At 51.2% G+C, this 26,121-nt stretch overlaps 1 protein-coding gene and 1 non-coding gene across 5 annotated transcripts; both read left to right on the top strand.

Moving 5' to 3' along the window:
- The first annotated feature begins 6,145 nt into the window (after positions 1-6,145).
- Positions 6,146-25,826, top strand: FCSK (fucose kinase). 4 transcript variants are annotated; one of them, XM_040443074.1, is made up of 23 exons: positions 10,875-11,001; positions 11,540-11,691; positions 12,483-12,533; positions 14,528-14,653; positions 15,019-15,091; positions 15,500-15,597; positions 15,987-16,067; positions 16,648-16,767; positions 16,931-17,102; positions 17,495-17,607; positions 18,279-18,380; positions 18,505-18,675; positions 19,069-19,133; positions 19,541-19,911; positions 20,540-20,750; positions 20,922-21,088; positions 21,182-21,403; positions 21,760-21,903; positions 22,050-22,169; positions 23,782-23,969; positions 24,057-24,156; positions 24,680-24,903; positions 25,068-25,826. In XM_040443074.1, the coding sequence occupies exons 1-23, from the start codon at positions 10,920-10,922 to the stop codon at positions 25,152-25,154; spliced, it is 3,240 nt and encodes a 1,079-aa protein (XP_040299008.1). In that variant the 5' UTR covers positions 10,875-10,919; the 3' UTR covers positions 25,155-25,826. The 4 variants fall into 4 exon arrangements, with proteins under 4 accessions (XP_040299010.1, XP_040299011.1, XP_040299009.1 ...); XM_040443076.1 differs by lacking the exons at positions 11,540-11,691; positions 12,483-12,533 and adding an exon at positions 6,146-6,547 and having other exon boundaries at positions 10,896-11,001; XM_040443077.1 differs by lacking the exons at positions 11,540-11,691; positions 12,483-12,533 and adding an exon at positions 10,154-10,479 and having other exon boundaries at positions 10,896-11,001.
- On the top strand, positions 11,246-11,352 carry LOC121010073 (U6 spliceosomal RNA). The gene has a single exon (XR_005780994.1). It is a non-coding gene; the product is annotated as a U6 spliceosomal RNA (small nuclear RNA).
- Positions 25,827-26,121: the final 295 nt, after the last annotated feature.

The following is a 26,121-nucleotide window of genomic DNA, read 5'->3' as shown; positions in this document are numbered from 1 at the left end:
TCCTCCTGAAACCCTTGTTGCACTATATGCTAACTAATTTGGGTGTAAATTAAAAAAAAAAACAACAAATTAAAAAAAAGAAAAAAGAAAATGGGAGATATTTTTGCAATTTATTTTTTATTGTTATTGTTATCTTTTTATTCTAGAGTGTGAGTAGGAGAGGGGCAGAGGGAGAGAGAATCTCAAGCAGGCTCCACGCTCAGCTCTGAGCTTGATGCAGGGCTCAACCCCATGACCCTGAAATCATGACCTGAGCTGAAATCAAGAGTTGGACACTCAACTGACTGAGCCCACCCTGGTGCCCCCATTTTTGCAATGTATTTTAAAAGGTGAGGAGCTAATACAAAATGCTTTTGTAAATCAGTAAGAAGACCAAGTAATCACTAGGAAATGTAAAAATTACATAAAAAGAGAGTTCACAATAAAATAGAAAACAATGGCTCTGACATGAAAAGATGCAGAGCTTTATTTTCTAAAAAATCGTGGAAAACTATACATGAGATTTACCACCTTAACCATTTTAAGCATACAGTTCAGTAGCGTTAAGTAAATTCACATTACTGTGCGCCCATCACCACCATCCATCCACAGAGCTCTTTTCATCGTGCAAAACTGAAAAGTTCTATACCCATTAAACAATGACTCCTCACATTCTCCCCTCCCCCCAGCTCCTGACAACCACCATTCGACTTTCCGTCTCTATAAATTCGACTATGAAGTCATATCAGCATGAGGACAGTATTTGTCCTTTTATGTCTGGCTTGTTTCACTTAGCATAATGTCTTCAATGTTCATCCACATTGTAGCATGTGTCAGGACTTCCTTCCTTTTTTAGGCTGAATAACATTCTGTTGTATGTATGTACCACATTTGATCTATTTATTTGTCGTTTGACACTTGGATTGCTTCTATCTTTTGGCTCTTGCAAATAAAGCCACTATGAACACAGGTGTACAAGTTTGTGTTTAAGTCCCTGTTTTCAATCCTTTTAGGTATATACCCAGAAGTGGAATTGCTGTATCATATGACAATTTTGTTTTTAATTTTTTGAGGACCCATCATAACATTTGCCATAATGGCTGTACCATTTTACATTCCCACAGCAGTGACAAAGGTTTCAATCTTTCCACATCCTCACTAATCATTATTTTCTCAGAGCTTCACTCTTAGTAAAAGAAATGCAAATTAAAACCACACTGAAATATCATTTTTCACCTATCAGATTGGCAAAGACCAAAAAGCTTGATAACTATCTTGGCAAGAGTGTGGGGAACAGGATTCTTATACACTGTCAGTGTGACGGGATATTGGTTCATCCTGGAAGAAGAGTGACTTGGTAATATCTTCATATTATACGTGCACACACCGTTTGACCTCTCAGTTTTTTTTATTAAAAAAAATTTTTTTTAATGTTTATTTTTGAGAGAGACAGAATGCGAGTGGGTTAGGGGCAGAGAGAAAGGGAGACACATAATCCAAAGCAGGCTCCAGTCTCCAAGTGGCCAGCACAGAGTCCGACGCAGGGCTCAAACCCACGAGCTGTGAGATCATGACCTGGGCCAAAGTTGGACGCTTAACCGACTGAGCCACCCAAGCACCCCTTGACCTTGCAGTTTCTAAGAAAGTGTCCTATTTACACATTTTCTTGGTTACAACATTACTACAACATTTGTTACAACGTTGTAAGAGCAAATATTAAAAATGATTGGCACCTATATGTTGGGGCACCTGGGTGGCTCTGTTGGACGAGGATCCCACTCTTGATTTCAGCTCAGGTCATGATCACAGGGTTGTGGGATCCAGCCCTGAGTCAGGTTCAGTGCTGAGCGTGGACCCTGCTTAAGATTCTCTCTCTGTGGGTGCCTGGGTGGCTAAGTCAGTTAAGTGTCTGACTTCGGGTCAAGTTGTGATCTCAAGGTTTGTTAATTTGAGCCCCAAGTTGGGCTCTCTGTTGTCAGCATGGAGCCTGCTTTGGATCCTCTGTCCCCCTCTCTCTTTGCCCGTCCCCTATGCTTGTTCTCTGTCCCTCTCTCTGTCCCTCTCTTTCTCAAAAATTAAAAAAGAAGATCTAGAAGTTGATGATCCAAATTAAAGACTAAAATGAATAGATTGAAGCAGCTTCAGTTGATAGTGTCTTTTGTTATTACTTCAATGGATAACAAACTACTGGAGAGCAGCGGACTGGCTTTTGTAGGTCAAAACAGACCTTCAAGAAATATTGATTACATTAATGAAATTATTTTTTAGTCTCTGGCAGAACTGAATTGGCAGGCCACTCGGAGAGGTTAAGTGGCTCGTCCAAGGTCATTCTTATATAATATATATTACCTATTCCTTGTGTGCAAAGCACAGTGGAGAGCACTGTGAAATTGAAAAATTGGACCCCACCTTATAAAAGCTTGAGATTTAGTAAAGCATTCTGGCAGACACCATTAAAAATATCAAGATGGTGTGTGTGTGCGTGTGCACGTGTTTAAAGACTTTATTTTTGAGTAATCTCTAACTCAACATGGGGCTCAGACTCACAACCCTGAGATCAAGAGTTACATGCTCTACTGACTGATCCAGCCAGGTGCCCCCAAAATATCAAGGGTTTTTTTTTTTTATGGTCCTTTCAATTTTATCAATAGAGACCATTGTTCTGATGGATAAATTAAGGCACAGATCAAAGAAGCAGTTTCTCAAAAGCCATATGAAGAAACAGAAAGGTGCTGCTGACTATAACAGAGGTCATCCTCACATTTGTGGCCCATCCTTAGTGTTGTAGGGGATTCATTTAGGGGAAGCATTTCTCATCAATGTTCCATGCACTGCATCAGCCTTCTCAAACGTGTCCATGTCCTGTGAGATGCTCCTCTATGAAAGGATTCCATAACCTGTGTGTGAAATGTTTTAGACATCAGTCTTAAGGTTCCCCATGCAAATAGGTACTTTTTCCCTACCTTTGAATTGAGGTGAAAATCAGATCACATAAAATTAACCATTTAATTTTTTAATTTTTATTCTACTATTTTTTTTGGAGGGGGCACCTGGAAATTAACCATTTTAAAGCATACAGTGCAGTGTATTTAGTACATTCACAATGTTTTGTAACCAGTACTTCTATCTAGTTCCAAAACATTTTCATTATCCCAAAAGAAAATCTCGTACCCATGAAGCAATCATTCCTCATGCTCCCTCCCCTTAACCCCTGGCAACCACTGTTTTCTGTCTCTATGGATTCATTATTCTAAATATGTCATATAAATGTGGGGCGCCTGGGTGGTTCAGTCGGTTAAGTGTCTGACTTCAGCTCAGGTCACGATCTTGCAGTTTGTGAGTTCAGGCTCCACGCTGGGCTCTCTGCTGTCAGTGCAGAGCTCGCTTTGGATCCTCTGTCTCCCTCTCTCTCTCTGCCCCTACCCCATTCATGCTCTCCCTCTCTCTCAAAAATAAATAAACACTAAAAAAAACCATATTTCATGTAAATGGAATCATACAAAATACGGTCATTTGTGTCTCACTTTTTTCACTGAGCATAATGTTTTCAAGATTCATCCATGTTATAGCATGTATTAGCATTTCATTCTTTTTATGACTGAATAATATTCCATTGTACAGATATACTATATGTGGTTTATCCAGTATATTGGTTTTTATAGTGTAAGAAGAAAATAAACTTGTCTATCTTTGTTTAATGGCTCCACCCACCCCCTCTGCAGCAACACTTGCTAACATCTTATAGAAGCACTCTTGGGAAAATACTGCACAAGATATTTGCTAATGGCAATGGTCAGGCTTTGGGGAAGAGGATCCACCTAATGATGAAGTACAGTTAATAGCTCTCCAGAAGGGGTTCGCTGTTTATCAAGCCTGTGTTTTAGTTTTTAAAAACCATACCAGCTGTTTCATTTTCTGCTTAGAAGACTCAGCAGAAGAGTTTAAGTTCTCCTCTCCATTTTCTTCACCTCATTCCCATCTCTTCACCAGTTGTCCTGTAGTAAATGCTGCTGGTTAAGTGCCTTTACAGGGACGGTGCACCCATTCTCCACTAATGACCCACAGCTTCACCTTTCTCCTGAGACTCAGTCCACTTGAGCTGCCTCATCCAGGCATGCCAGGGAAATTATGATCCTCCTTTCCCCACCTCCCAGTGGCCGACAGCCTACGAATGACTGATGTGGGGTACAAAGTCCAGCTCACTTGCTTCTGAGAGGGATAAACCTTGTGGTGCATTTTACGCCTCAGAGCTCACTGTAGGATCAGACTGAGGCTAGACATCTTTGCTTGATTTCTTCTCCTTCTCTCTCCTGCTGGCTGTATCCTTGTCCTAATAAATCATTTGCACAAGAATCCCTGTCTCAGGCTCTGCACCTAGGTCCCCAACTTAAGCTATTACTGTGGGTAGTCCTGGCTCCCAGAGCGACTTCCTGCTACCAGCAGCAGGCATACATCTTCATCTAGAGCCCTGCAGATTGTACCTCCTCCAAGAAGCCCTCCTGGACCTGGGCTCTCACTCTCTGGCAGCATGTTTATTTAATAAGGAAATTGGATGCCTACTCTAGCCAGATACTGTGCTAACCATTTTGTATATATTAGCACACAATCCTCTTAACAAATTGATTAGGTAAATACCATTGTGCTCTTACAGATGAAGAAACTGAGGTTCAGATGAGGCTCAGAGAGGTTGAATGTCTTGTTCACATAGTTAGAAAGTAATGGGAGCTAGGGAGGATTTGTCTGATTTCACACCCTTGTATTTAACTGCTATACTCTACCCTGTATTATAGCATCAGAACTTTTTTTTTATAGGTCTACCCCAGACAGTGGGACTACGTACAGAGCAGAGAGCTACATGTTGTTATGTCTATTACTGACACATTGCACTGAGGGCTACATCTTATTAAAAATGTTCCTTGAGTATCGTTGCTACTCAGCCCAAGGGATTCTACAGTAACTTTGGAGCTTCCCCTTCATCATGCCTGCCCTAGGAGGTAGGGTGAAACCCTTTGCCTCTGAGCTCCTTGGGGCACATTGTTTTCCTTGAGCCCCTGCCAAAGCTGCAGTTGTAGGCATCCCTGCCTTCCACTCCACTGCAGAAAGAGCAGGCAGTGAAGTGGGGTTGGGGGATCAGACCTGGGCCAAGTGAAGAGGGGAGAGTGACTCCAGGGGGAGAAGACCAAGGGAAGGAGAGAGATTTGGGGGAGGAGGCAGGGTAGTGGGAGCTGAGTAGGGAACTGCTGGTTATTCATTCACTCGACAAAGTGTTTTAACCATCTACAATGTCTTAGGCACCGTTTTGGGGGCTGACAAATCAAAGACCATGCTTTAATGAGGCAACATGGGAAGAACAATAAAAATAATCATAGTTATGGTTAATATTTTTTGAGTATTTACTATGGAGTCAACATTTATCTTATCCTCACAAAAATCTCAGGCATTTGATGCTATTATTAACCTGTTGTATAGATGGTGAGAAGACACAGAGTAGCCAAGTGACTGGCCAAGGTTACACACAGTTTGAGCAGGGTCCCTCATCTCCTTAGAGATTGATGCCAAGGCCTCTCAGTCTTCTTACTGACGACAGTGATTTGGAAGGCACATTCTTGTAAGAAAAATTCAGACAATAGCAATGAAACTCAATTTTTCTTTGCCCATGCCCATACCTAGCAGTCTTCACCCCAGGCTGTGTTCCCTTCCAATCCAGTTACGAAAACTACGAGTCCATATACATTATTTTTGATATGAGTGGGCTTCTTGTACATAAGGTTCTACAACTTGCTTTTTCTCCCCTTAACAAAATGTCTTGAACACAGTTTCCTATTGTAAACACAGTTCTACTTCCCTCTTCCTAATTGCTGCATAGTATTCCATGGCATGGATGTACCCTAGAGAAAAGGTGTTTCCAGTTTTCCGCTATTACAAACAATGCTGCCATTCACAACTTTTCCAAAAGCTCCGCAGATCTTCCTACTGCTGAGTTGGAAAGTTTCTTCCGGAAGAACCCATGTGATGAATCCCGCGAAAGCACTAACCAACTGCCAATCCAACAGTAGCTGCTTATGCTTGGGCAACAATTTGTTATTATTCCGCCTACTCCCCCCCACCCCCCTGGATTTTATTGTCTTGCGGGAAAAGCAGCGCTGCCTCAGGTCCTGGCTAGTGGGTTAAACAGACCCCAAACGTGGAACCTTCAGCCACAGAAAACAAGCCTGTGTCTTAAAGGCATATTCCTTCCTCTGGGAGTTGTAGTTTTGCTGGGCAACGGAACCACCTTCTCGCCTCACCTCCCATCTAGATCTGAACACTCGCCCTTTAGGAAAGCGCTGCCCTAACCAGATTTGCGTACCTGTGCAACAAATAGCTCGGGGTTACTTTTTTGGGGGAGAACAAGCCAGGACCAGAGGAAGGACGAAACTACATTTCCCAGGGTGCGCCGCGGAGGAACGAGCAGCCACGCCTTAAAGAGCCCACTGCGTCCGACAGAGGCAGATACCTCGGCCCGCGCTGGTCCCGGCCTCGCACACCCCAGTGATCCCACAGTTTTTCGGCCCACGCTCTCGGATCGGTAGGACGGAGCTAGGCCAGTGGCCTCCCTGTTCCCGACAGGGAGGAGTTTCCGGGAACTCTGCCGGCGTCCCTGGGCGCCCACTGTCTATAGGGGGCATCTGCAGGTCCTCCTCCTCCTCCTTGGCCTGGGTCTTTTCAGTGGGAGCTCCGGGACGTGGCAAGTGCTGGGGCACTTGGGGACACCTGGGACAGGGAGGGATACGGGCCCCAGAGGCCCCTCACCCCTGAGACAAGTGGGACGCTGGATGCCGACCCTGCTGACTTTGCTTTGAGGCCGCGTCTCCTGCCTCCGTTTACCCGACCTGGGCTAGTCAGTATGCACAAATCTCAATTAGAGGACGTCTGTATAATTTGCAAAGTGGTTTTATTACTAGTCAACTTCTTTCTGCCTTTTTATTTTCTAGAAGGCAAATGAGATCCCTTCATAAGACCGTTGCCCCCCCCCCGACTCCCCCCCTCCCCCACCTTTAAAGTTCTAAAATGCAAAATCCCTGTTCCACCTATCTTCAAAAAGCATAACTGGAAGAGGTTATTCTGTCCCTGGCTCCCCTTCCTTATCCAATTTTGGAATGAGGAAAACTGGCTGAAGACATTAAACTTGGTCTTAATAGATGAAGTTTTATCACAATGGGCAGAATATTGGAATAGAGGTCTAAGTTTTCTGTAAATGTTAGGTATGGCAGAGGGCATAGACTCTAGACTCCAGGAGAGATGTCTTGTTTTCGACAGGGTGGTTAAGAACATGAACCTTGGTGTTGGACACACCTGGCCTGCCTGTGCTATTGGTGTATGGCTTTGAGCAGGCTATTCTTGTCTTTCAGCTAGTTTCCTTATCTCTGTCACGGGTGTGGTAAGATGCAATTCAGAGGGCTATTGAGTGAGTCACGAGAGCTGATTCTGCAATGCCTTTGGCCTTGGTCCCTAAAAAAAAAAGTTGATGTGTTATCATAAAATACTCTTTTGGCTGATCTGGCAAGGCACGCTCCTCCGCCTGGCTTGATTTCCCTAGGCCCTCCCTGGTCTTTACTTCTTCATGGGCATCTTTGACTAGGAGATTATTTCAGAGCCATCACTCCCACCTGCCACCAGCTTCAGGGTCAAGTTAAACTGCTGTTTCCTTTCCCTGCTGGAGAGAACTACCCCTTCAGCGTGCCACTTCTTTTACATTTTATTTAATACTGGTAACATTCCTAGGAGGTTGGTATCTTTGGCTTACAAAGGTTAGGTAACCTGCTCAAATCACACAGGAAGAGACACAGTTGGGAACAGAGCCCTGAGGGCTGATTCCCAGTCCTAGAAGGCTCTTCTGCCTAGTAGAGTGCAGTCCAGATAGGGCTACCCTCCTCCCTCTGGCCATGATCTGTCACCTGTCTGTGTCTCCCAGTCATTATGCTGAGACCAACACGGGGCTCAGACTTCCTGGGTCATTGGACTCTCCTTGGGGCGTTTCTTCCTTGCTCTCTTTCAGCCCCTTTGCTTGGGACCAGATATCATTACCACCATCACCTGCATATAAATTGGAGCAACCCAGGCCCCAATCATGGCTGCAGCATCCATTAGCCTCTGTAAAGTGGAAGTGATAATAATTATCCTGCGGGGATGTTGTGAGAATGAAAAGTCATAATGTCTTAACCGTGGACCAGAGTGAGGAGCTCAGTCCCAGTGCTTGTTATCATTAACATCCTCCTCATTCCATTATCACCTTGTATTTGGACTTTATCGTAATAGCTAATATACACTGAGCACTTTACTCATATTTACTCCTTTTGTTCTTTCCTTGTCCCTACAAAGTGGGTTCAGTGTAGTGTTTAAGAGGATGGACTCTGGAGAAAGTATCAGGTTCAAATTTGGCTGTGCTACTTGCTAGCCGTGTGACCTTGGACAGGTTACTTCATCTCTCTTTGCCTCAGTTCCTTAATCTTTGAGGATAGAGTGTACTTGCCTGACATTAAGTTAGAAGTTCTTACGGTGATTTTTTTTTTCCTTTGAGAGAGATGATATTATATTCCCCATGTTGGTTCAGGTCCTTGGAGAAGCAGAGACCGCAATGGGACTAGACTTACAAGAGATTTATTGGGGAAGGGCACAAAGGGGAGGTAGCTAGAGGATGCAGGGAGAGCTGTTAGGCTGCTTCGTGTGAAGAAGCACCAGAAGGGAGGAAGGGAGGACGGGAGGGAGGGAGGAAGGAAGGAAAGAAGGAAGGAAGGACGGATGGACAGACAGAGGGAGGGGCAGGGTTGGAAGGATCTCTGATTGCCTTGCAGTGTCTGTCGGATTGATGGGGACTCCAGGAACTAGGGTTGCCTGTCGGAGGATCCTCATCTTGCAGGAATGAGTCTGTGTTCATGTCCCTGCTGCGCGGAGTCACTGGTTGGGAGCAATTGGTAGGAAGTGTGGCCTCCATGTGAACAAGCTGGGGAGCATTTGTCAGTTCTCCTCTCTTCTGCAGGAGGCCTGCGAGGATTAGGGGTGCCAAAGATCACACAGTGAGTGCCAAGCTGGAATCCCTCGAGGCTCCTTTATTGGAAAGGCCAGATGGACATCTTAGAGAATGCCTTTTCCTCAGGTGGCTGGCCAAGATCTCTACCTCAGATTTCCCTTCTGGATTCCCTCCCGGGCTTAGCAGGGAACAGAGAAATTTCTGTTAGCGGTGGAGGCTTTCCCTGAAAGCTGGTGGGAGCGTGTCAAGTGGTGGTGTTTGTCAGCCCTAACCATAGGCTTGAGGGTCTGGCTTACGTAAGAGGGCGCTGTTGCTGTTGGCTCTTAGTTGGTGCTTGGGCTGACTAGTGGACACACACTCTGGGCACCCCCCATCATTCCCATTCCGAGCTTTGGAGGTTGGAGGCGGGAGGAGGGGATGGGCTGCCTTGTGGGACAGCAGCCGGATCCCTGCCAGAGGTGGATGGCAAGGTACTTTTGAGCACTTGTCTACAGGTAGTCTTGGGTCCTCTGAAGTCAGATTAATTTCCCAACTGGTAGGAGAGGAATTTTGAGGAGGATAGTAGAGGGTGAAGCCATAACTTTGGCCCACCTTCCCCTCTCTTGCTCAGAGTGCCCTGGAGAAAGATGGCTGACCGGTGGGTGGTAGCCCCCTTCTGGCTTGGAGCTTCTGGGGAGGGGGTCTCCTCTGAGGTCCTTGTAGTGGGCACTGTAGGCACCCTGCCCTCTGCCCTTGAACAGGCTGGTGCACCCCTCCCACAGGTGCCCTCTTCTCCAGGGAATTGCCCTTGGCTTCAGGAGCCTGGGAGGCTAGAACCTCCCTCTCTCCCCTCCTCCTAGCTCACAGCCAATAATTGAATGTTGAGGGGCAGCCCTTTGCTTTAAGGTGGGACCCACTGTCAATCCCATCTTGCTTCCCTCACTTCCTCTCCTGAGGAGATCACATGCATCCACACTGACAAAGTCAAATGTAATATAACGTAGCAATCCCATTCCCGGGTGTACATTGGCAGAGGTGAAGTCTTAGGTTCACACTAAACCTGCATACAACTTTTTTTTTTTTTTTTAAGAGAGAGCACGAGCGGGAGAGGGGCAGAGAGAGAGGGAGACAGGATCTGAAGTGGGCTCCACACTGTCAGCAGTGAGCCCGATGCGAGGCTCGACCTCACAAAACTGTGAGACCATGACCTGAGCCGAAGTCGGATGCTCAACCAACTGAGCCACCCAGGTGCCATACAAATGTTTATAGCGGCTTTGTTCATGATTCCTCAAAGCTGGGGATAGCCCCAAATGTCCTTGGATGGATGGAGAAACAGACCATGGAGGTCACTTCATGCAACGGACTGTTGTTTGGCAAATAAAGAGAAAGGAGTAGTGATATGCACAGTCAACTTAGATGAATCCTAAAGGCATTATGTTGAGTGAAAGAAGCCAATCTCAAAAGATTACATTCCAGCCATGGCTGTGAAGAACAGAGTGTGGTTGTCAACGGTGAGGGATGGAGGAGGGCGTGACCAAGGGGATAGCATGCCGGAGGTTTTTCTGGGTGTGGAAAGTGGTGGTGGCCACAAGAATCTATACATGTGTTAAAAGTTCATTGAACTATTGGGGCGCCTGGGTGGCACAGTCGGTTAAGCGTCCGACTTCAGCCAGGTCACGATCTCGCGGTCCGTGAGTTCGAGCCCCGCGTCGGGCTCTGGGCTGATGGCTCGGAGCCTGGAGCCTGTTTCCGATTCTGTGTCTCCCTCTCTCTCTGCCCCTCCCCCGTTCATGCTCTGTCTCTCTCTGTCCCAAAAATAAATAAACGTTGAAAAAAAAAATTAAAAAAAAAAAGTTCATTGAACTATCAATTTCAGGGTAAGATAAATTTTTTGAGATGTCCACACACACCTGTATCTCTGCCGCAGGGAACCCCCTCAAGTTTGGCCAGAATGACGCAGCCGAAGGGGGTTGATTGGACGGTCATCATCCTGACGTGCCAGTACAAGGATAATGTCCAGGTCTTCCAGAGAGGTAGGGACCCCCTCCTTCCCACTTTACCCCTGATGGAGAACCCCCACGATACCCCCCACAGCCTCAGGAGCCAGGAAACCTGGGTTCAGGCCCAGATTCTGCTGCTTTCTAGCCATGAGACCTCAAGACACATCGTATCATTTCACTGAGACTCAAATGTTTTCATCTGTTAAATGGCATTGGTTGTACTTACCTCACAGAGTTGGGCGAAGATCTAAGGAGCTACTCCATGAAAAGCTACTGAGTGCTCTCTCTGGCAGCACAGGTACTGAAAATAGAACCACACAGAGAAGGTCAGCATGACCGCTGCTCAAGGGTGCCGTGCAAATTTGTGAAGATTCCATATTTTTTACGAATATCAAATCATTGTGTTGCACGGCTAAAACAAACGTAATGTTGTGTGTCAATTATACGTCAATTAAAAAGAAGCCCCTAGGTCAAAGAAAATAAAATAATGGCTATCAGTAGATTTGCTCTAGGTGCTTTGGACCAGGGTGGGGAGGCTGGGGGCCAGTCTCAGCTTGTGTTCTGACCACAGAGCTGGAGGTGCGGCAGAAGCGGGAGCAGATCCCGGCCGGGACACTGTTACTGGCTGTGGAGGACCCTGAGATGCGCGTGGGCAGTGGAGGAGCCACCCTCAATGCCCTGCTGGTGGCTGCGGAACACCTGAGTGCCCGGGCAGGCTTCACCGTGAGTGCTCATGAAGTGCCATCCTCTGGCACATGTCCCGGTCAGAACGGGGATGCGGGCTTCAAACAGATTGTTTCCGAGGTCACATGCTCCTGGGGCTCCATTGCCTGGCCAGTTCAGCATTTGGTATTAGTTTCTGTGCATGTAGATTGGGTAGATTTATCAGGAGGGGGGAGAAGGCAGGGCCAGGCTTTTTAGTGGTTTTAGAACATCGGAGCCAGTATCTCAGAATTGGGCTTTCTGGCGTCTCTTGAAAACTTCCTGGCTCTCCTTTCCACATGGCATCTCTTTGCTGGAACTGGGATAAGGCTGCCTGCTTTGTGCAGGGCTCAGGGGTCAGTGTTCCCACCAGCTTCACCTTCCAGACACACACAGCCACTTCACTCAGTCACCTGGCCCTCATGGCACCCTGACGTAGGGAGTGAGGGTGGTCATAGGAATGGACATGCTCTGATGATGGAGGTGGCACCGGCAGGGGAGGCCACCACTGTGTGGTTGCCGTGGAGCTTGACTTACTGTGAGTCACCCAGTCAGCCCCACATCCTTGCTTGTAGCTTTTCCCAAAAAGCAGGGGCAGAGAAGTGGCCCAGGTAGAGGGCCACTAGGCTTCTTTATCCAGGAGGGGCCAGAGCTGCCCCTTGCTTGCCTATGGCCATTGGTCTTGACCTTGTCTTTTCTTCCTTTGGTACCTGAGGGGATTTGTGTTGGGGTCTCTCCCTGGACAAGAGGACAACATCCTTGGGTACCATCTGCCCAAGCTTCTGTCAACGGGGCTCTTCCACTTCTGACAGGTGGTGACATCTGATGTCCTGCACTCGGCCCGGATCCTTATCCTGCACATGGTTAGTAGAGGGCCTTGTAGTTCTTCAGGGGCCATGGAGAAGGCTGGAAGCATCAATCCTCGGGGTTAGAAAGTTGTTCTACCATTGTGTGTGTGCAAGGTGTTCCTTGTGCAGATACAGAAGAATCAGAATCGGAATTGATCCAAATGTCCAGAAATAGGGAACTGGCTGAATATAAGCAGTATATCCTCCTGGTGGAATGTTAGACAATGATTTAAAAGTCCAGCTGGGGCGTCTGGGTGGCTCAGTCGGTTAAGCATCTGACTCGTGATTTTGGCTCAGGTCGTGATCGTGAGGTTCATGGAATTGAGCCTTGTATTGGCTCTGCTCTGACAACACAGAGCTTGCTTGGGATTCTCTCTTTCCCTGTCTCTGCCCTTCCCCCACTTGCGTGTGTGTGCGCGCATGCTCTGTCTCTCTCAAAATAAATAAACTAAAAAAAAAAAAAAAATTCCAGCTAACTCTACACATTTACCTGGAAAGAGACTTACTAGCTCTGTGACCTTGGACAAATCACTTGACCCTTTCTTTCTAGGTCTTACCTTCCTCATCTGTAAAATGAAGATGGCAACAGTTTGTACTTTGTGTGGATGTGCTGAGATGATCCATGTAAATGCTGAAATGGGGCCTGGCCTGGCTCACTGTGATCATTCAATGGATGTATTTTCATTGTTAAGGGGAAAAGGCCAGCCACACAAGTTTATATAGAATGATCTCAATTTTTTTTTAATGTTTACTTATTTTTGAGAGAGAGACAAAGCATGAACAGGGGAGGGGCAGAGAGAGAGGGAGACACAGAATCTGAAGCAGGCCCCGGGCTCTGAGCTGTCAGCACAGAGCCTGACATGGGGCCCGAACCCACGAACCATGAGATCATGATCTGAGCTGAGGTCGGACACTCAACCAACTGAACCACCCAGGCGCCCTGATCTCAATTTTATAATTGGAATTTTGTGTGTGTGTTTTTAAACTTTCTTCAGCCATTCTTTTCCTTTTTTTTTTTTTAAGATTTTTTTTTTAAAGGCCTGAGGAGACTGGAAGTTTTATTTATTTTTTAAAGTTTACTTATTTATTTTGAGAGAGAGAAAAAAAGAGAGAGAATGAGTTGGGGAGGGACAGAGACAGAGGGAGAGAGAAAGTCCCAAGCAGGCTCCGTTCTGTCAGCACGGAACCTGATCTGGGGCTTGAACTCACAAACAATGAGATCATGACCTGAGCCAAAATCAAGTGTCGGATGCTTAACTGACTGAGCCACCCAGGGGCCCCAAGATTTTTAAAAATAATCTCTACACCTAGCGTGAGTCTCTAACACACAGTCCTGAGATCAAGAGTCGCAGGCTCCACTGACTGAGCCAGCCAAGACCCCTTTAATTGGAATTTTGATGAAGATGAATGTCAATCCACATACAAGAAATAATACAGAGAGAGAAGCCTTTGTAAACTTTGCCCATATCCCCCTAGTGGTAACAAATTCAACAGCTATAGTGTAACCACAGTCAGATATTGACATTGATACAATTCCCAAACTTTTCCCTTAGTTTTACTTGTAGTGTGTGTGTGTGTATGTATTAGTTACTGTTATCTCTCCACCTTCTCATGATCTCATTGAAAAAAATTAAAGAAAAGTCTAAAAGGATGTACCTCAAAATGAGGGCAATGGCTGTCATCCCTGAGGAACTGTTTTCTTTGGGCACATCTGCATTGTCTAATTTTTCACCATAATCATATAATTGAAAACATTTTAAGAAAAAAATAAAACAAGAAAACGCTTTTTAAGTTACTGATTTATTAGGTAGGCTCCATGCCCAACACTCGAACTCACGACTCGGAAATCAAGAGTTGCGTGCTCCACTGACTAAGCCAGCCAGGCACCCCGAGAAAACACATTTTTAAAAGTCTTCTAGGTTGATGGCTTCCTGCCTTTGCACAGCTGATAGGCTGTCCCCAGGCTCTCTGCCCCAAGGGTTCTTTTCCTGTCCGTGCTCCCTCCTTAGGGCCGAGACTTCCCTTTTGATGACTGTGGCAGGGCCTTCACCTGCCTCCCTGTGGAGAACCCCCAGGCTCCGGTGGAGGCTGTGGTCTGCAACCTGGACTGCTTGCTGGACACCATGAGCCATCGGGTAAGGCTGGCCATAACCACAGGGCCTCATCCCAGAGACAGCCACACCCCTCCCACTGCACCAGCAGCTGTATATTCTGTGCTGGCGCAGACAGGAGACGCCAGGAAGAAAGGCTTTGGAGGTGCCCAGAGTTAGAGCTTCTGAAGGTTAGTCTTGGCCACATTGGTGGGGAGGTGTGGCCCTCAGAGGATGGGGGAGGGTTGGCATCAGCGCCATGGGTCAGGGGAGGCCCTGTTACCTCGGCAGACAGGATCTTTCTGGACAGGATGGCTGCTGGAGTGCATAGAACAGGCCGAGACTGGGCTGTGTGGGAGCAGAGGAAGGGTTGGTCCAGGCCACCAGCTGCATTCTGTCTCTCTCCACAGCTGGGCCCAGGCTCCCCACCGGGTGTGTGGGTTTGCAGCACCGACATGCTCCTGTCTGTTCCTCCAAACCCAGGTGAGTCTGAGAAGCCTTGGGACTGCCTTCCCTGGCCACAGCCAGATACCTTTCTTCACTTGGTCTCTGGGCCTGGCCTGATGCCCTGTTCAGAAAGGAAACTGTAGGGTGTGGAGAATGAAGCCCAGACCGAGTTAGGGCTTCCCCTTCTGGGCCTCAGTCTTCTTGGCTGTAGGATGGAGACACCCAGCCCTGCCCCTTCTGCCCTGCAGGGCTCTGTGGAAGAATTTGGGGAGGGGAGGTATTGTCATTCTCCCAGAGGAATTGAATGCCCATTTGGCTTTGGAAACGATATTCCCTTTAGAGTTGTCTGGATGCCCCTGCCCTGTGCTCTTGCCTCCACCTGGTTGGAGACCCCTGTCTTGGGTTGAGGCCCCTGGGGGAACCTCCTAACTGCCCCATTCACAGGGATCAGCTGGGACAACTTCCGGGGAGCAAAAGTGATTGCCCTTCCAGGGAACCCAGCCTATGCCCGGAACCATGGCATTTACCTCACTGACTCCCAGGTAGGGCCCCTGGGGCAGCTGTGTGGGCAGCTTGACCATCTGGGTTGGCCTCCTGGTCCTATGCTTGGGGAATCCTCTCATCCTGGACTTTCTAGCCTGGTCTGGATTTGGAGGAGGTCCCCTCTGAACAGCCCTTGTGCTCACTTAGTCTTTTGCCAAACATGAATTGCACACCGACCCTGTGCTAGGGTCTGTGCTCGAGGCTGTGAAAACATGCAAAGCCTGCCCTCTACCATCAGGGGTGGGAGTCTTCAGTGCTCGTGTCCTTGGGAGCACCCCGGTACCTGTCAGACTTCCGTCCTAGGTTTTCGTTTGGAGAACACCTTGCGGTGCCCTCCTTGCTGGTCCTTTCTTGCTCCTTTCCCTAACTCTGTTTTCTCCCCACATAGGGCTTCGTTTTGGACATTTACTACCAGGGCACCGAGGCAGAGATACAACAATGTGCCAGGCCGGATGGGCGGGTGCCACTGGTACAGCTGCCAGACCCATGCTAGGTTCTTTGGAGACCTTATGGGACGAGGAAGGGAGGGTTTGCCTATCTGCACTCCTTCTGGAAGATTCTGGGGCAGGCTAGAACCAGGATCCAAGTAAGGTCTAGAACTGGCATTCAGGGGAGCTGGTGGAGCCAGAATCTGAGGCAGGTGTGGCAGAAAGGCTGGAACCAGCCTGTGAGTAATTTCAGGAACGCATTTGGGAGGAAGTCTAGAATCTGATTTGGGGGATCCTTCTAGAATGAAAGGCAAGGATAGGAACATTGGGTAAGGGTCTGGGACTGGACCTTGATGAAGATGGGGAACTATTTCTCATTCTCTGTCTCTAGTTCAGGGAGGCCTGACAATTGGGGTGGGGGTCCCAGAAGGTGGATGTTGAGGGGTCCCTTGGTGGGAGCCCACTCCCATTAAGCCTGGATCCTGGGTGCTGGAGTGGCCCAAAGACAAAAGACCCTGCCTGATATGGCAGCCAGCCTTGCTTGGCCCATCTGCATGAGTCCTTCCCAATTCAGGGCCCAGGCTGGCCCCAGAGTCCCACAACCTGACTTGACCTCTCTAGGTCTCAGGGATCGCCTTCTTCTCTGTGGAGACTGCTGAGCACCTCCTGGCCACCCATGTGAGCCCGCCCTTGGATGCCTGCACCTACATGGGCTTAGACTCTGGAGCCCGGCCTGTCCAGGTGACTGGGGGTGTGGGCTGGGGACCCCTGGCCTTGGGTAGAGGCTCTGACACTGGCAGCCTGGTGGTCCCTTTCTTCTCTGGGTCAGTGTCTCTGGGAATGGGACTGCCCCAGCTCAATCTAGGAACCTTCTCAATAGATGTGCTTCCTTCCCCTTCCCCAGCTATCTCTCTTTTTCGACATCCTGCTCTGCATGGCCCGGAACGTGAACAGGGAGGACTTCCTGGTGGGGCAGCCTCCAGAGATGGGCCAAGGTGACATGGACATCGGAAGTTACCTGCAGGGTGCCCGGGCTGAACTGTGGAGGGAGCTTCGTGACCAGCCCCTCACCATGGGTGGGTACTACCTCTTGGCTCTCTGGGGAGACCACGGGAGTGAGGACCCCCCCAGGATGAGGCAGCTGCCTGCCTGGCCCCCAGGCTTCTGGACCATGCAGGCCTAGTGCATGCCAGACAATTACCCGCTCCGAATCCAGAGCCTGTAGCCCTCTTCCCTTCTTCCTTTGTCTTGTTCCTGGGCTCCAGTTCCAGTCTTTCTACTTTCTAGCTGTGTGACTTGGACAGGTTGCTGAGTCTCTCTGGATCTCAGCTTCCCCATCGGCACAATGGGCTCATTGCCATGCCTGCCTTCCCCTGGCCTGGTTAAGAGGTGTCTTCGGTGGGAGGCCTGGCCTGGCATCAGAGCTGCAGCAGGCATGGGGTTGGGGTCGGTGCTTGTATCTTTACAGCTTATGTCCCTGATGGCAGCTACAGCTACATGACCAGCTCGGCCAGTGAGTTCTTACACAGCCTCACATTCCCAGGGGCTCCCAGGGCCCAGGTGGTGCACTCCCAGGTGGAGGTAAGACCTGCCTGGAGGGAGGGCCAGCAGAAGTGCCTGCTGGGTGCCTGTGGACAGGTGGGATGGGGGCTCCAGGAAAGGGAAGGAATAGCCCCTCTTTGGAATAGAGTAGGTGTAGGTGTTATTATCCCCATTTCACACATGAGGCACTGGAGGCTCAGAGAGGTTAAGTAGCTTGCTTAAATCCACAGAGCCAGTAAGTGGTCATTTCAGGATTCTACATGCAGGTCTGCCTGAGAAACTAGAGAAGACTCCCTTCATGCTTTTCTGTGGGGTCTGCTGGGGGATAAGCACATTTGAGGTGATGGGCCTGGGTCATTCCCATGGGCTGAGAAAAGTGGCAGGGAGAGCTCATAGGTGGCCCTCAGGGTGGCAGGGATAGGGGTAGCTGCACAGATGGGAGAGGATTCCTGGGAGAGCTGTCATTTGGTACCTCTGTTACTGAGTTCAGATTTGTACTGGAGGAGAAGACAGGCGGAGCACACTGCTGGGGGAGCCTCTGGAAGAGCGGCATGAACAAGAGGGGATGGGAGTTGGCCTGAGGCTGGGGTCAGGGCAGAGGGATGTGCCTGGCTGTCAGGGCACAGGGAGCAGCAGGTATTCTGGCTGGGGCCTTGGCTGTGGGGGAGCCTGGGTCCTGGGCCCTCACAACATTCTGCTTGGCTTCCCAGGAGCCACAGCTCCTGGGTGCCAAGAGCTCCGTGGTCAGCTGCCTGCTGGAAGGCCCTGTCCAACTGGGTCCTGGGAGTGTCCTGCAGCACTGCCATCTTCAGGTGAGGCCAGGGGCAAGCAGGAGGGCAGCGCTCCAGGGGCCAGGGTCCTGTGTGTGTGTGTGTGTGTGTGTGTGTGTGTGTGTACTTAGGGCTGTGCTAGGATGCATACCTTTTCTCCTATCAGGGCCCTGTTCATATCGGCACTGGCTGCTTGGTGAGTGGCCTGGACACGGCCCAGTGCAAGGCACTGCACGGCTTGGAGCTGCATGACCTCGTCCTGCAGGGACACCACGTGCGGCTGCACGGCGCCCCCAGCCGTGTCTTCACCCTCGTTGGCCGTCTGGACAGCTGGGAGGTTAGGTGTCCACCCTGCCTCCCCGAAGGTTCCAGCCCATCTCCTACAAGTCTCCCTGAACACTGGCCTGAGGGATAGGTGGTGGGGAGGGTGCAGCCAGTTGTCTCAACAGGCCTTCACCACCCTTCTTGTCTGCTCTATGTGGTGGGCTTGGTGGGGTGGCCCGTGTTATAGGCCAGACACTGAGGCACAGAGAGGGTGGTGACCCACCTTGGACCTCAGAGCTGGTTATGATGGATTGGGCCGAGTGCCAGGCACCTGGGCAGGAACATCGAGGCTCCAGGGCTTGACGCTGGTGTCTCAGAATTTCCTTGCATATGTGCTCGTCACTCTTGCCATCCCCTCTGGCCTCAGTGTCCCTAACCCCTTTCCTGCCTCCTCCTCTTCCCCCAGAGACAGGGGACAGGAACGTATCTTAACATGTCCTGGAGTGAATTCTTCCAGAAGACAGGTGTTCGGTAAGGTTAACGGCCCAGATGGGACTCTACAGGCCTAGGCAGCTAGGGCAGGGCATCTGCTTCTCTGAGGCTCACCCCTGCCCTTGCTCCTGCCCCAGAGCAATACCCAGCCCCCTAACCATCCCTGGGGTCCAAGGTAGTTTTGGGCAGCCTGATTTGTCCCACCATCTTTCTGAGCAACTACAGATTGCTGGCTATGCTCAGGGTTTGGGATTTTGTCCAGTGGCCTGGGAAAAGAGGCAAGGCAGCCGGGCCTCTCTCTCTGAGCTGTACACTTGTGCTGCCTCTGGAGGAGTCTGTCGTGTCACCATGAATGAGCCAGCCCCCAGCTGACAGTCAGTCAGGGCTTGGTGATCAGGCAGGAGCCCTTGCTTCCCCCCTGCTAATATGTCTTTCCCCCACATCAGAGACTGGGATCTGTGGGACCCAGACACGCCCCCTGCGGAACGTTGCCTTCTTAGTGCCCGCCTCTTTCCCGTGCTCCACCCCTTGAGGGCCCTGGGACCCCGGGACATGCTGTGGATGCTGGACCCCCAGGAGGATAGGGGCAAGGCCCTGCGGGCCTGGCGAGCCTGCTGGCGTCTGTCCTGGGAGCAGCTGCAGCCGTGCCTGGACCGGGCTGCCACACTGGCCTCCCGCCGGGACCTGTTCTTCCGCCAGGCCCTGCATAAGGCGAGGCATGTGCTGGAGGCTCGGCAGGACCTCAGCCTGTGCCCGCTGATCCGGGCCGCTGTCCGAGAGGGCTGTCCTGGGCCCCTGCTGGCCACGCTGGACCAGGGTGAGTATGCTGGAAAGCCAGTCCCAGCGTCACCTGCCCTACCTGCTCTCTGGATCATCAACCGGAGGGTACTAGGGAGCTGTGAAACTTCAAAGTCGGGGAGAGACACAGTGGAGTGTACTTGTAAGTTTGGGGGGAAGTTTCCTCCCCATCAGTGGGGAGTTTGGTGAGAGGCTGAGGCTTGGGGCTGAGCCTCTGGGTCCTATGAGCATCAGCAAACCCAGCAAAGTTTGCACCAGGTTGGGATGTGGTTGGCTCTACCCAGAGGCCCAGGCACACTGGCTGGGGGCTCAGCCGTAGCCTGCTAGGCAACACCTCATTAGCCCCAGTGAAGCTGGTTGATGGTGGGGCTGAGACCGAACCCGGGTGGTTTGACCCTGAAGCCTGAGCTCCTAACCACTGTGGACATTCTGGGTGAGGGGGTGAAGAGGGGGCTGGGGCTGATAGGTTGAGAAGAACCTTGCTTGGCGGAGGAGCAGGGAACATTCATAGGCAAGAATATATCTTGGGTCCAGGTGAAGAGGTGTGAAGGACCTGGAGTGTTTGTGGGACTGCTGAGTAGTCTCTGGGGGCAGAGGGCCCTGGGGGCAGGCCCCCTCCCCTGCCACCCTGACTCCTGGCCGTTCAGTTGCAGCCGGTGCGGAAGACCCTGGGGTGGCGGCCCGGGCTCTCGCCTGTGTGGCGGATGTACTGGGCTGCATGGCAGAGGGCCAGGGAGGCTTACGGAGCGGTCCAGCCGCCAATCCCGAGTGGATGCAGCCCTTCTCATATCTGGAGTGTGGAGACCTGGCGGCCGGGGTGCAGGCACTTGCCCAGGAGCGGGACAAGTGGCTGAGCAGGTGGGTGCTCACAACTTTTGGAGAAGTCCTTGGCCATCCTTGGAGGTGGAAACCCACGGAGAGGTAGGCCCCTCTTACCACGGTTACCTAGGGCAGTCAGGTCCCCAAACCCAGGCAGTCCACCCCCAGCTTGGGGTTCCACGCCACCGTCTCTCCCATCCCTCTTGGCAGGCCAGCGTTGCTAGTGCGAGCTGCCCGCCACTACGAGGGAGCTGGGCAGATTCTGATCCGCCAGGCTGTGATGTCAGCCCAGCACTTTGTCTCCATGGAGGCAGTGGAGCCGCCAGCACTTGGGCGGTGGGTGGTGGCTGAGTGCCCTGCTCGTGTGGATTTCTCCGGTGAGCCCCTTGTGGCGTGGTGGGGTGAGGGTAGCCACCCCAGGGCTGGGCTGGCTGCCCTGTGACTAACTTGGTCTTGTCTAACTGCTGAAGGTGGCTGGAGTGACACGCCACCCCTTGCCTATGAGCTTGGTGGGGCAGTGCTGGGTCTGGCTGTGCGAGTGGATGGCCGCCGGCCCATCGGGGCCAGGGCACGCCGCATCCCAGAGCCTGAGCTGTGGCTGGCAGTGGGGCCTCAGCAGGACAAGATGACCATGAAGACAGTGTGCCGGAACCTAGATGACCTGCAGGATTACTGCCAGCCCCATGCCCCAGGTCAGGGCACCTGTGACATCTGCAGGTGGGAATGGCACACATGGCCAGCTGAGGGATGGGGGCAGAACCTTGGAGACCCTGCAGGCCATGGAGGCCTGTCCTGAGGGTGAGCCAGTCTGGTGGAGGAGCTCTGAAGTCACCCTGCCCGGGTACATGCAGGCCCAAGGAGGTAGGGCTGGCACATTTGCCTGTGCTGGGGGGACCAGAGGCCCTTTTATGGCTTGGAGATAGGGCCTCCAATACTTCTGGGGTTTTATCTCCCAGTGAGCCCCGTGCTGGGCTGGGCAATAGTGGACGTAGTTTGGGGTATCTGCTTCTACCCTTGAAGATCAAATTCCTTGCTGGTCCTTCCACAGGGGCTCTGCTGAAGGCAACCTTCATCTGTGCAGGGATCGTGCATATTGGCTCCAAGCTTTCCCTGAGAGAGCAGCTGCTGCACACCTTTGGGGGTGGCTTCGAGCTGCATACCTGGTCCGAGCTGCCCCATGGCTCTGGTCTCGGTGGGTGGGCCCTGTCTCCCTGCTGCCCACCAGTCGCATCCCTAACCTCCAGCCTCGCCTCCGGTCCCCTCCCTGGCCTCTGCCCAGCTGAGGAGTGAGCTGGGCAGAGCTGTTTCATGTCTGGCGCTTTCCTCTGCACCCTGCAGGCACTAGCAGCATCCTGGCCGGCGCAGCCCTGGCTGCCTTGCAGAGGGCTGCGGGCCGGGTAGTGGGCACAGAGGCCCTGATCCATGCAGTGCTGCACCTGGAACAGGTGCTCACCACAGGTATGGGACTGCCCTGGGGCAGGAGGGAAGTCATGGACATTTTCCCAAGGGCTTCCAGGGTCTCCCGGGACTTGCAGACAGCCACGTATACATATGCGTGGTCAAAGCTTCCTTGAAGTTGGTTAGAGCTTCCTTCTTACCACTCTGACCCTTTCTGGTGGTTTTCAACTTCAAATGTTTCTATCTCTAAGGACCTGATGCTTTAGGAGTACCTACTAAGTACTAGATTCTGTGCTGCACCTTTCATGTGTTTTATTAGGTACCCGTTATACCAGGTGCTATTTCTCATGATTCTGTCCCCACCTAGGGCTGTCTCTCAGGGTGAGGCTGGGCAGAGGTGGATTTGGAATAGGGGACAGGACTTTTAGCTTGCCTTCTGGCAACTTGCCCTGCCCATGGGCTGTGGTCCTTTGTGCCCCCCCCACTACCATATGGCTGTGATCATAATAGAATGCTACTAACACCTTCCACCTCTGCACCACCGTGGCCCTTTGGAATCCATGCACAATGGAGAGCAGCTAGTTTTTCTGACTCCAGATCCTAGGGTGCTCTGGTCACCTCAGGATGCAGGGCCTCATCCACAGGACGCTGGGAAGGAAGCTGCCGCAAGGACAGATAGATGCCTGATGATGGTATCTTCTCTGGTCACTTTGTAGCCCAGTCTCCTCCTTTTGTTGCCCTGATTCACATCACATAATGGGTAGTCATTAGCAAAAAGGGCAGCCTGTTAACTTTCCTTTTGAGGTGTAGCATTCAAATCCTTCATTTGGTCAATTGAAGGAGGCTCAGCCCCATTGTTGAGTTCCAGGGAGTCAGCTGATCAGAGTATCCACTCTGTGCTGGGCCTTGGGGATAAAATGAGCAAAAACAGGGTCTTTGCCCTCAGAAGGCATATGGTCTGTTGGAGACAGGCCTTACTCAATAACCACTCACATGAATGTATAATCACAAGCTGTGCCAAGTGCTCTGACGGAGAGGGGTGCAGGTAAGGAGTTCTTGACATTTGGGGCCTGATGCCTAAAGTTCCAGATGCCCCCTGCCATTGGCAATTTGTACTTTAAATCCTTGTAGGCCCCAGGTATGAAAGGCCTATCCCAGAATTATCTCAAGTTGTGACACTTTTGTATAGCTGCAAGAGGAAGAGATCCATACCTTTCATTCCTAAAGCAAGATGTGAACAAGCTCTTTCAATTTCAATAAGAGATGCTAAAAAGCTTTCCAACATCAACACCCTTTATTAGAAAAGACAGGGTGCAGGGAACTGTTAAGCTTCAGGGGAAGTCCCATGTTATCTCTCCTTGAGGGGAGCAGTTTACTGTTAGGTCTTATCCTTTGATATGCCTTACCCCAATTCCAGTTACACAGTAGGTCTGCACCCAAACTCAGGCGTTGTGAGTTTCAAGCTTGGCTCCGTAACGCTTTCCACTTGCTGGGCTCGTCCTGTTCTGAAGGCTGGGGGCAGAAGCTGCACAGCTCACCTGGCTCAGCCTGGGTCGGGAGAAGCGGGCTTCCCATGCTGGTGCTTGTCAGGGGTGCAGGACTGGGAGCCTGGGCTGGGAGAGAGAAGTTGGGACAGATAGGCTCCAAAAGTGATGGGACCCTGGGCTTGCAGGAGGTGGCTGGCAGGACCAAGTGGGTGGCCTCGTGCCTGGCATCAAGGTGGGGCGCTCCCGGGCTCAGCTGCCACTGAAGGTGGAGGTGGAAGAGATCACTGTGCCTGAGGGCTTCCTCCGGAAGCTCAATGACCACCTGCTCCTGGTATACACTGGCAAGACACGCCTGGCCCGGAATCTGCTGCAGGTGAGCCCTGGCCTCAGGAGGAAGGTGGGAGGCAAATGGCTCAGCTGGGCTCAGATCCTCATTGCATTCCTCCTGCCCCATCTGCAGGATGTGCTGAGGAGCTGGTATGCCCGGCTGCCTGCCGTCGTGCAGAATGCCCACAGCCTGGTGCGGCACACCGAGGAGTGTGCAAAAGCCTTCCGCCAAGGTGAGGTGCTTCTTGCCTGGAGCTCAGGGCATCAGGAGTGAGTACCTTGTTGCCTGTGGGTCTGAGTCCAGGAGCCTTTGCAGGCCTGGCCCGGGCCCCGTGTAGGAGGCCCCTGGGGACAGAAGCCTACTGTCTGCCCTCCACAGGGTCTCACACCTAGGTGGGTGGGAGTCCTTTCTCAGGATAACACTTGCATCATGAGGGAGGCCTCCAGCCCCACCTACCAGGAAGCAGACTGGGGCGGAGGCCCAGCCTCTTGAGTTCTGGGGAGTCAGCTGATCAGGGTTCCATGTCTGTGTCTACATGATTGAACACTGTACTGGGCACTATGCCAGCTGCTCTATGCACTTTAGTCCTCAACCCTTGAGGTGGGCTTTATCACTCCTATTTCCAGCCAGCACTGGACCTAGGTTTTTCACCAGGACACTGGTTAAGTAGTGCTTCTTGGCACATTATTCAGTCCAGAAATAGGTGTTGAGTATTCCAGCTCAGGCACACCACTCCCTTCTCTGCCCCCACCCAGGGAGCCTGCCTCTGCTGGGCCAGTGCCTGACCACTTACTGGGAGCAAAAGAAGCTCATGGCTCCAGGCTGTGAGCCCCTGGCTGTGCGGCGTATGATGGATGTCCTGGCCCCTCACGTGCATGGCCAGAGCCTGGCAGGGGCAGGTGGTGGCGGCTTTCTGTATCTGTTGACCAAGGAGCCGCAGCAAAAGGAGGCTCTGGAGGCTGTGCTGGCCAAGACTGAGGTACCTGGTGGTGCTGGGGGTGGTGATTGGTGGGGGACAGGAGCCCTCAGTGTGTCTCACCACTAAGCAGGGGCTACAGCTGCAAGTCTCCCTGATCACTTGCAGCACGAGACGTGGACTGAGACTTGCCCAGAACCCTCTAAACACCTGTCCTTTGCTCCCAGGGCCTCGGGAACTACAGCGTCCACCTGGTAGAAGTGGACACTCAGGGCCTGAGCCTGCAGCTGCTGGGGAGTGAGACCTCAACCTGATGCCCCTTCCCAGGTTTGTCCTTCTGTAAGAGGAGAAAACCTGGAGCTGCAGCAGCCTCTCCCTTCTTTCCTCCATGGGAAGGTCAGCCTCTACTCTATGCCCACCCCTTTGTGAACCTTCTCCCAAAGGAAAACAGCCAACGTGAGCTTGGGCCCAGCCCTTTCTGGAGTTTGGTGAAACTGGTGGTGCCTGGGAATAGGACTGTACCTCCTGGTTGACTGTGGCCTAGGTTTGTCCTCTGGACATAGGAAAAGTCTCAAGCATAGTGTCCAATGTGGCCTTTACAAATCCATGGCCAGCCTTGGCCCTCTCGCTCTCCATGAGGGCCTGGGAAAAGGAGGACAACCAGCTTTAGCACACGGCTGGGGTCCCCTGGTAAGGCCAATCCTGAAGAGGCTCTTTGAGGCATTTCCTGTGGCCTTCCTTGGAGGTCTGGCTTCTGCCTGAGAAGAGACTTCCTGTTCCACACTCACTCCCAGGCTGATTTGATGGGGGAGTGGGAACAGGGGTGGGGGTCTCTACTCTTGTTTGTGGTCATGAGCCAGTGCAAGTCACTGCTAATAGAGGCCTTAACTATTAACACTATGGACTATGCCACATGACCCAGTGTCTATGGACATTTGATTTCCAAAATTACAACCTTCTTGGAATAAATTCACTCTGTCCTTCAAGGTTGTCCTCCTAAAGCTTTTTTTTTTGATCCTGTGAGGGGCAGTTCCCACTTGCCTTGGTACTGTGGGAACCCCCCTGGGACAATCCAGTTTCTGGTGCTGAGGGCCCAAGGAGGGGATGAGGGTCCAAGATTAGATGAGGTGCCTGCTTTCATGTGGGTACTGACTGGCTGTGCGCCACTCTGGGTGCGGGAGGAGACTGAGGCTTTAAGCTTTTGTCTGCACATTTCAGTGCAACTGGTAGACCTGTCTTGCCCTATAGCATCCAACCCTCCCTGGAAATAGCACACTGGCA

The sequence above is a fragment of the Herpailurus yagouaroundi genome, unplaced genomic scaffold, assembly GCF_014898765.1.
Source record: "Herpailurus yagouaroundi ecotype Mexico unplaced genomic scaffold, PumYag 190, whole genome shotgun sequence".
Lineage (NCBI taxonomy): Eukaryota > Metazoa > Chordata > Mammalia > Carnivora > Felidae > Herpailurus > Herpailurus yagouaroundi.
The sequence above is the reverse complement of the archived record's forward strand: the minus strand, read 5'-3'. Positions and strand labels throughout refer to the sequence as shown.

Excerpts from the sequence above, each read along its gene's own strand:
- FCSK (XM_040443074.1), top strand. The coding sequence starts at position 10,920 with ATGACGCAGCCGAAGGGGGTTGATTGGACGGTCATCATCCTGACGTGC. Across the intron at positions 19,134-19,540 it reads TTCCAGAAGACAGGTGTTCG|AGACTGGGATCTGTGGGACC; the intron begins GTAAGGTTAACG and ends CCCCCACATCAG. Across the intron at positions 24,904-25,067 it reads CTGTGCTGGCCAAGACTGAG|GGCCTCGGGAACTACAGCGT; the intron begins GTACCTGGTGGT and ends CTTTGCTCCCAG.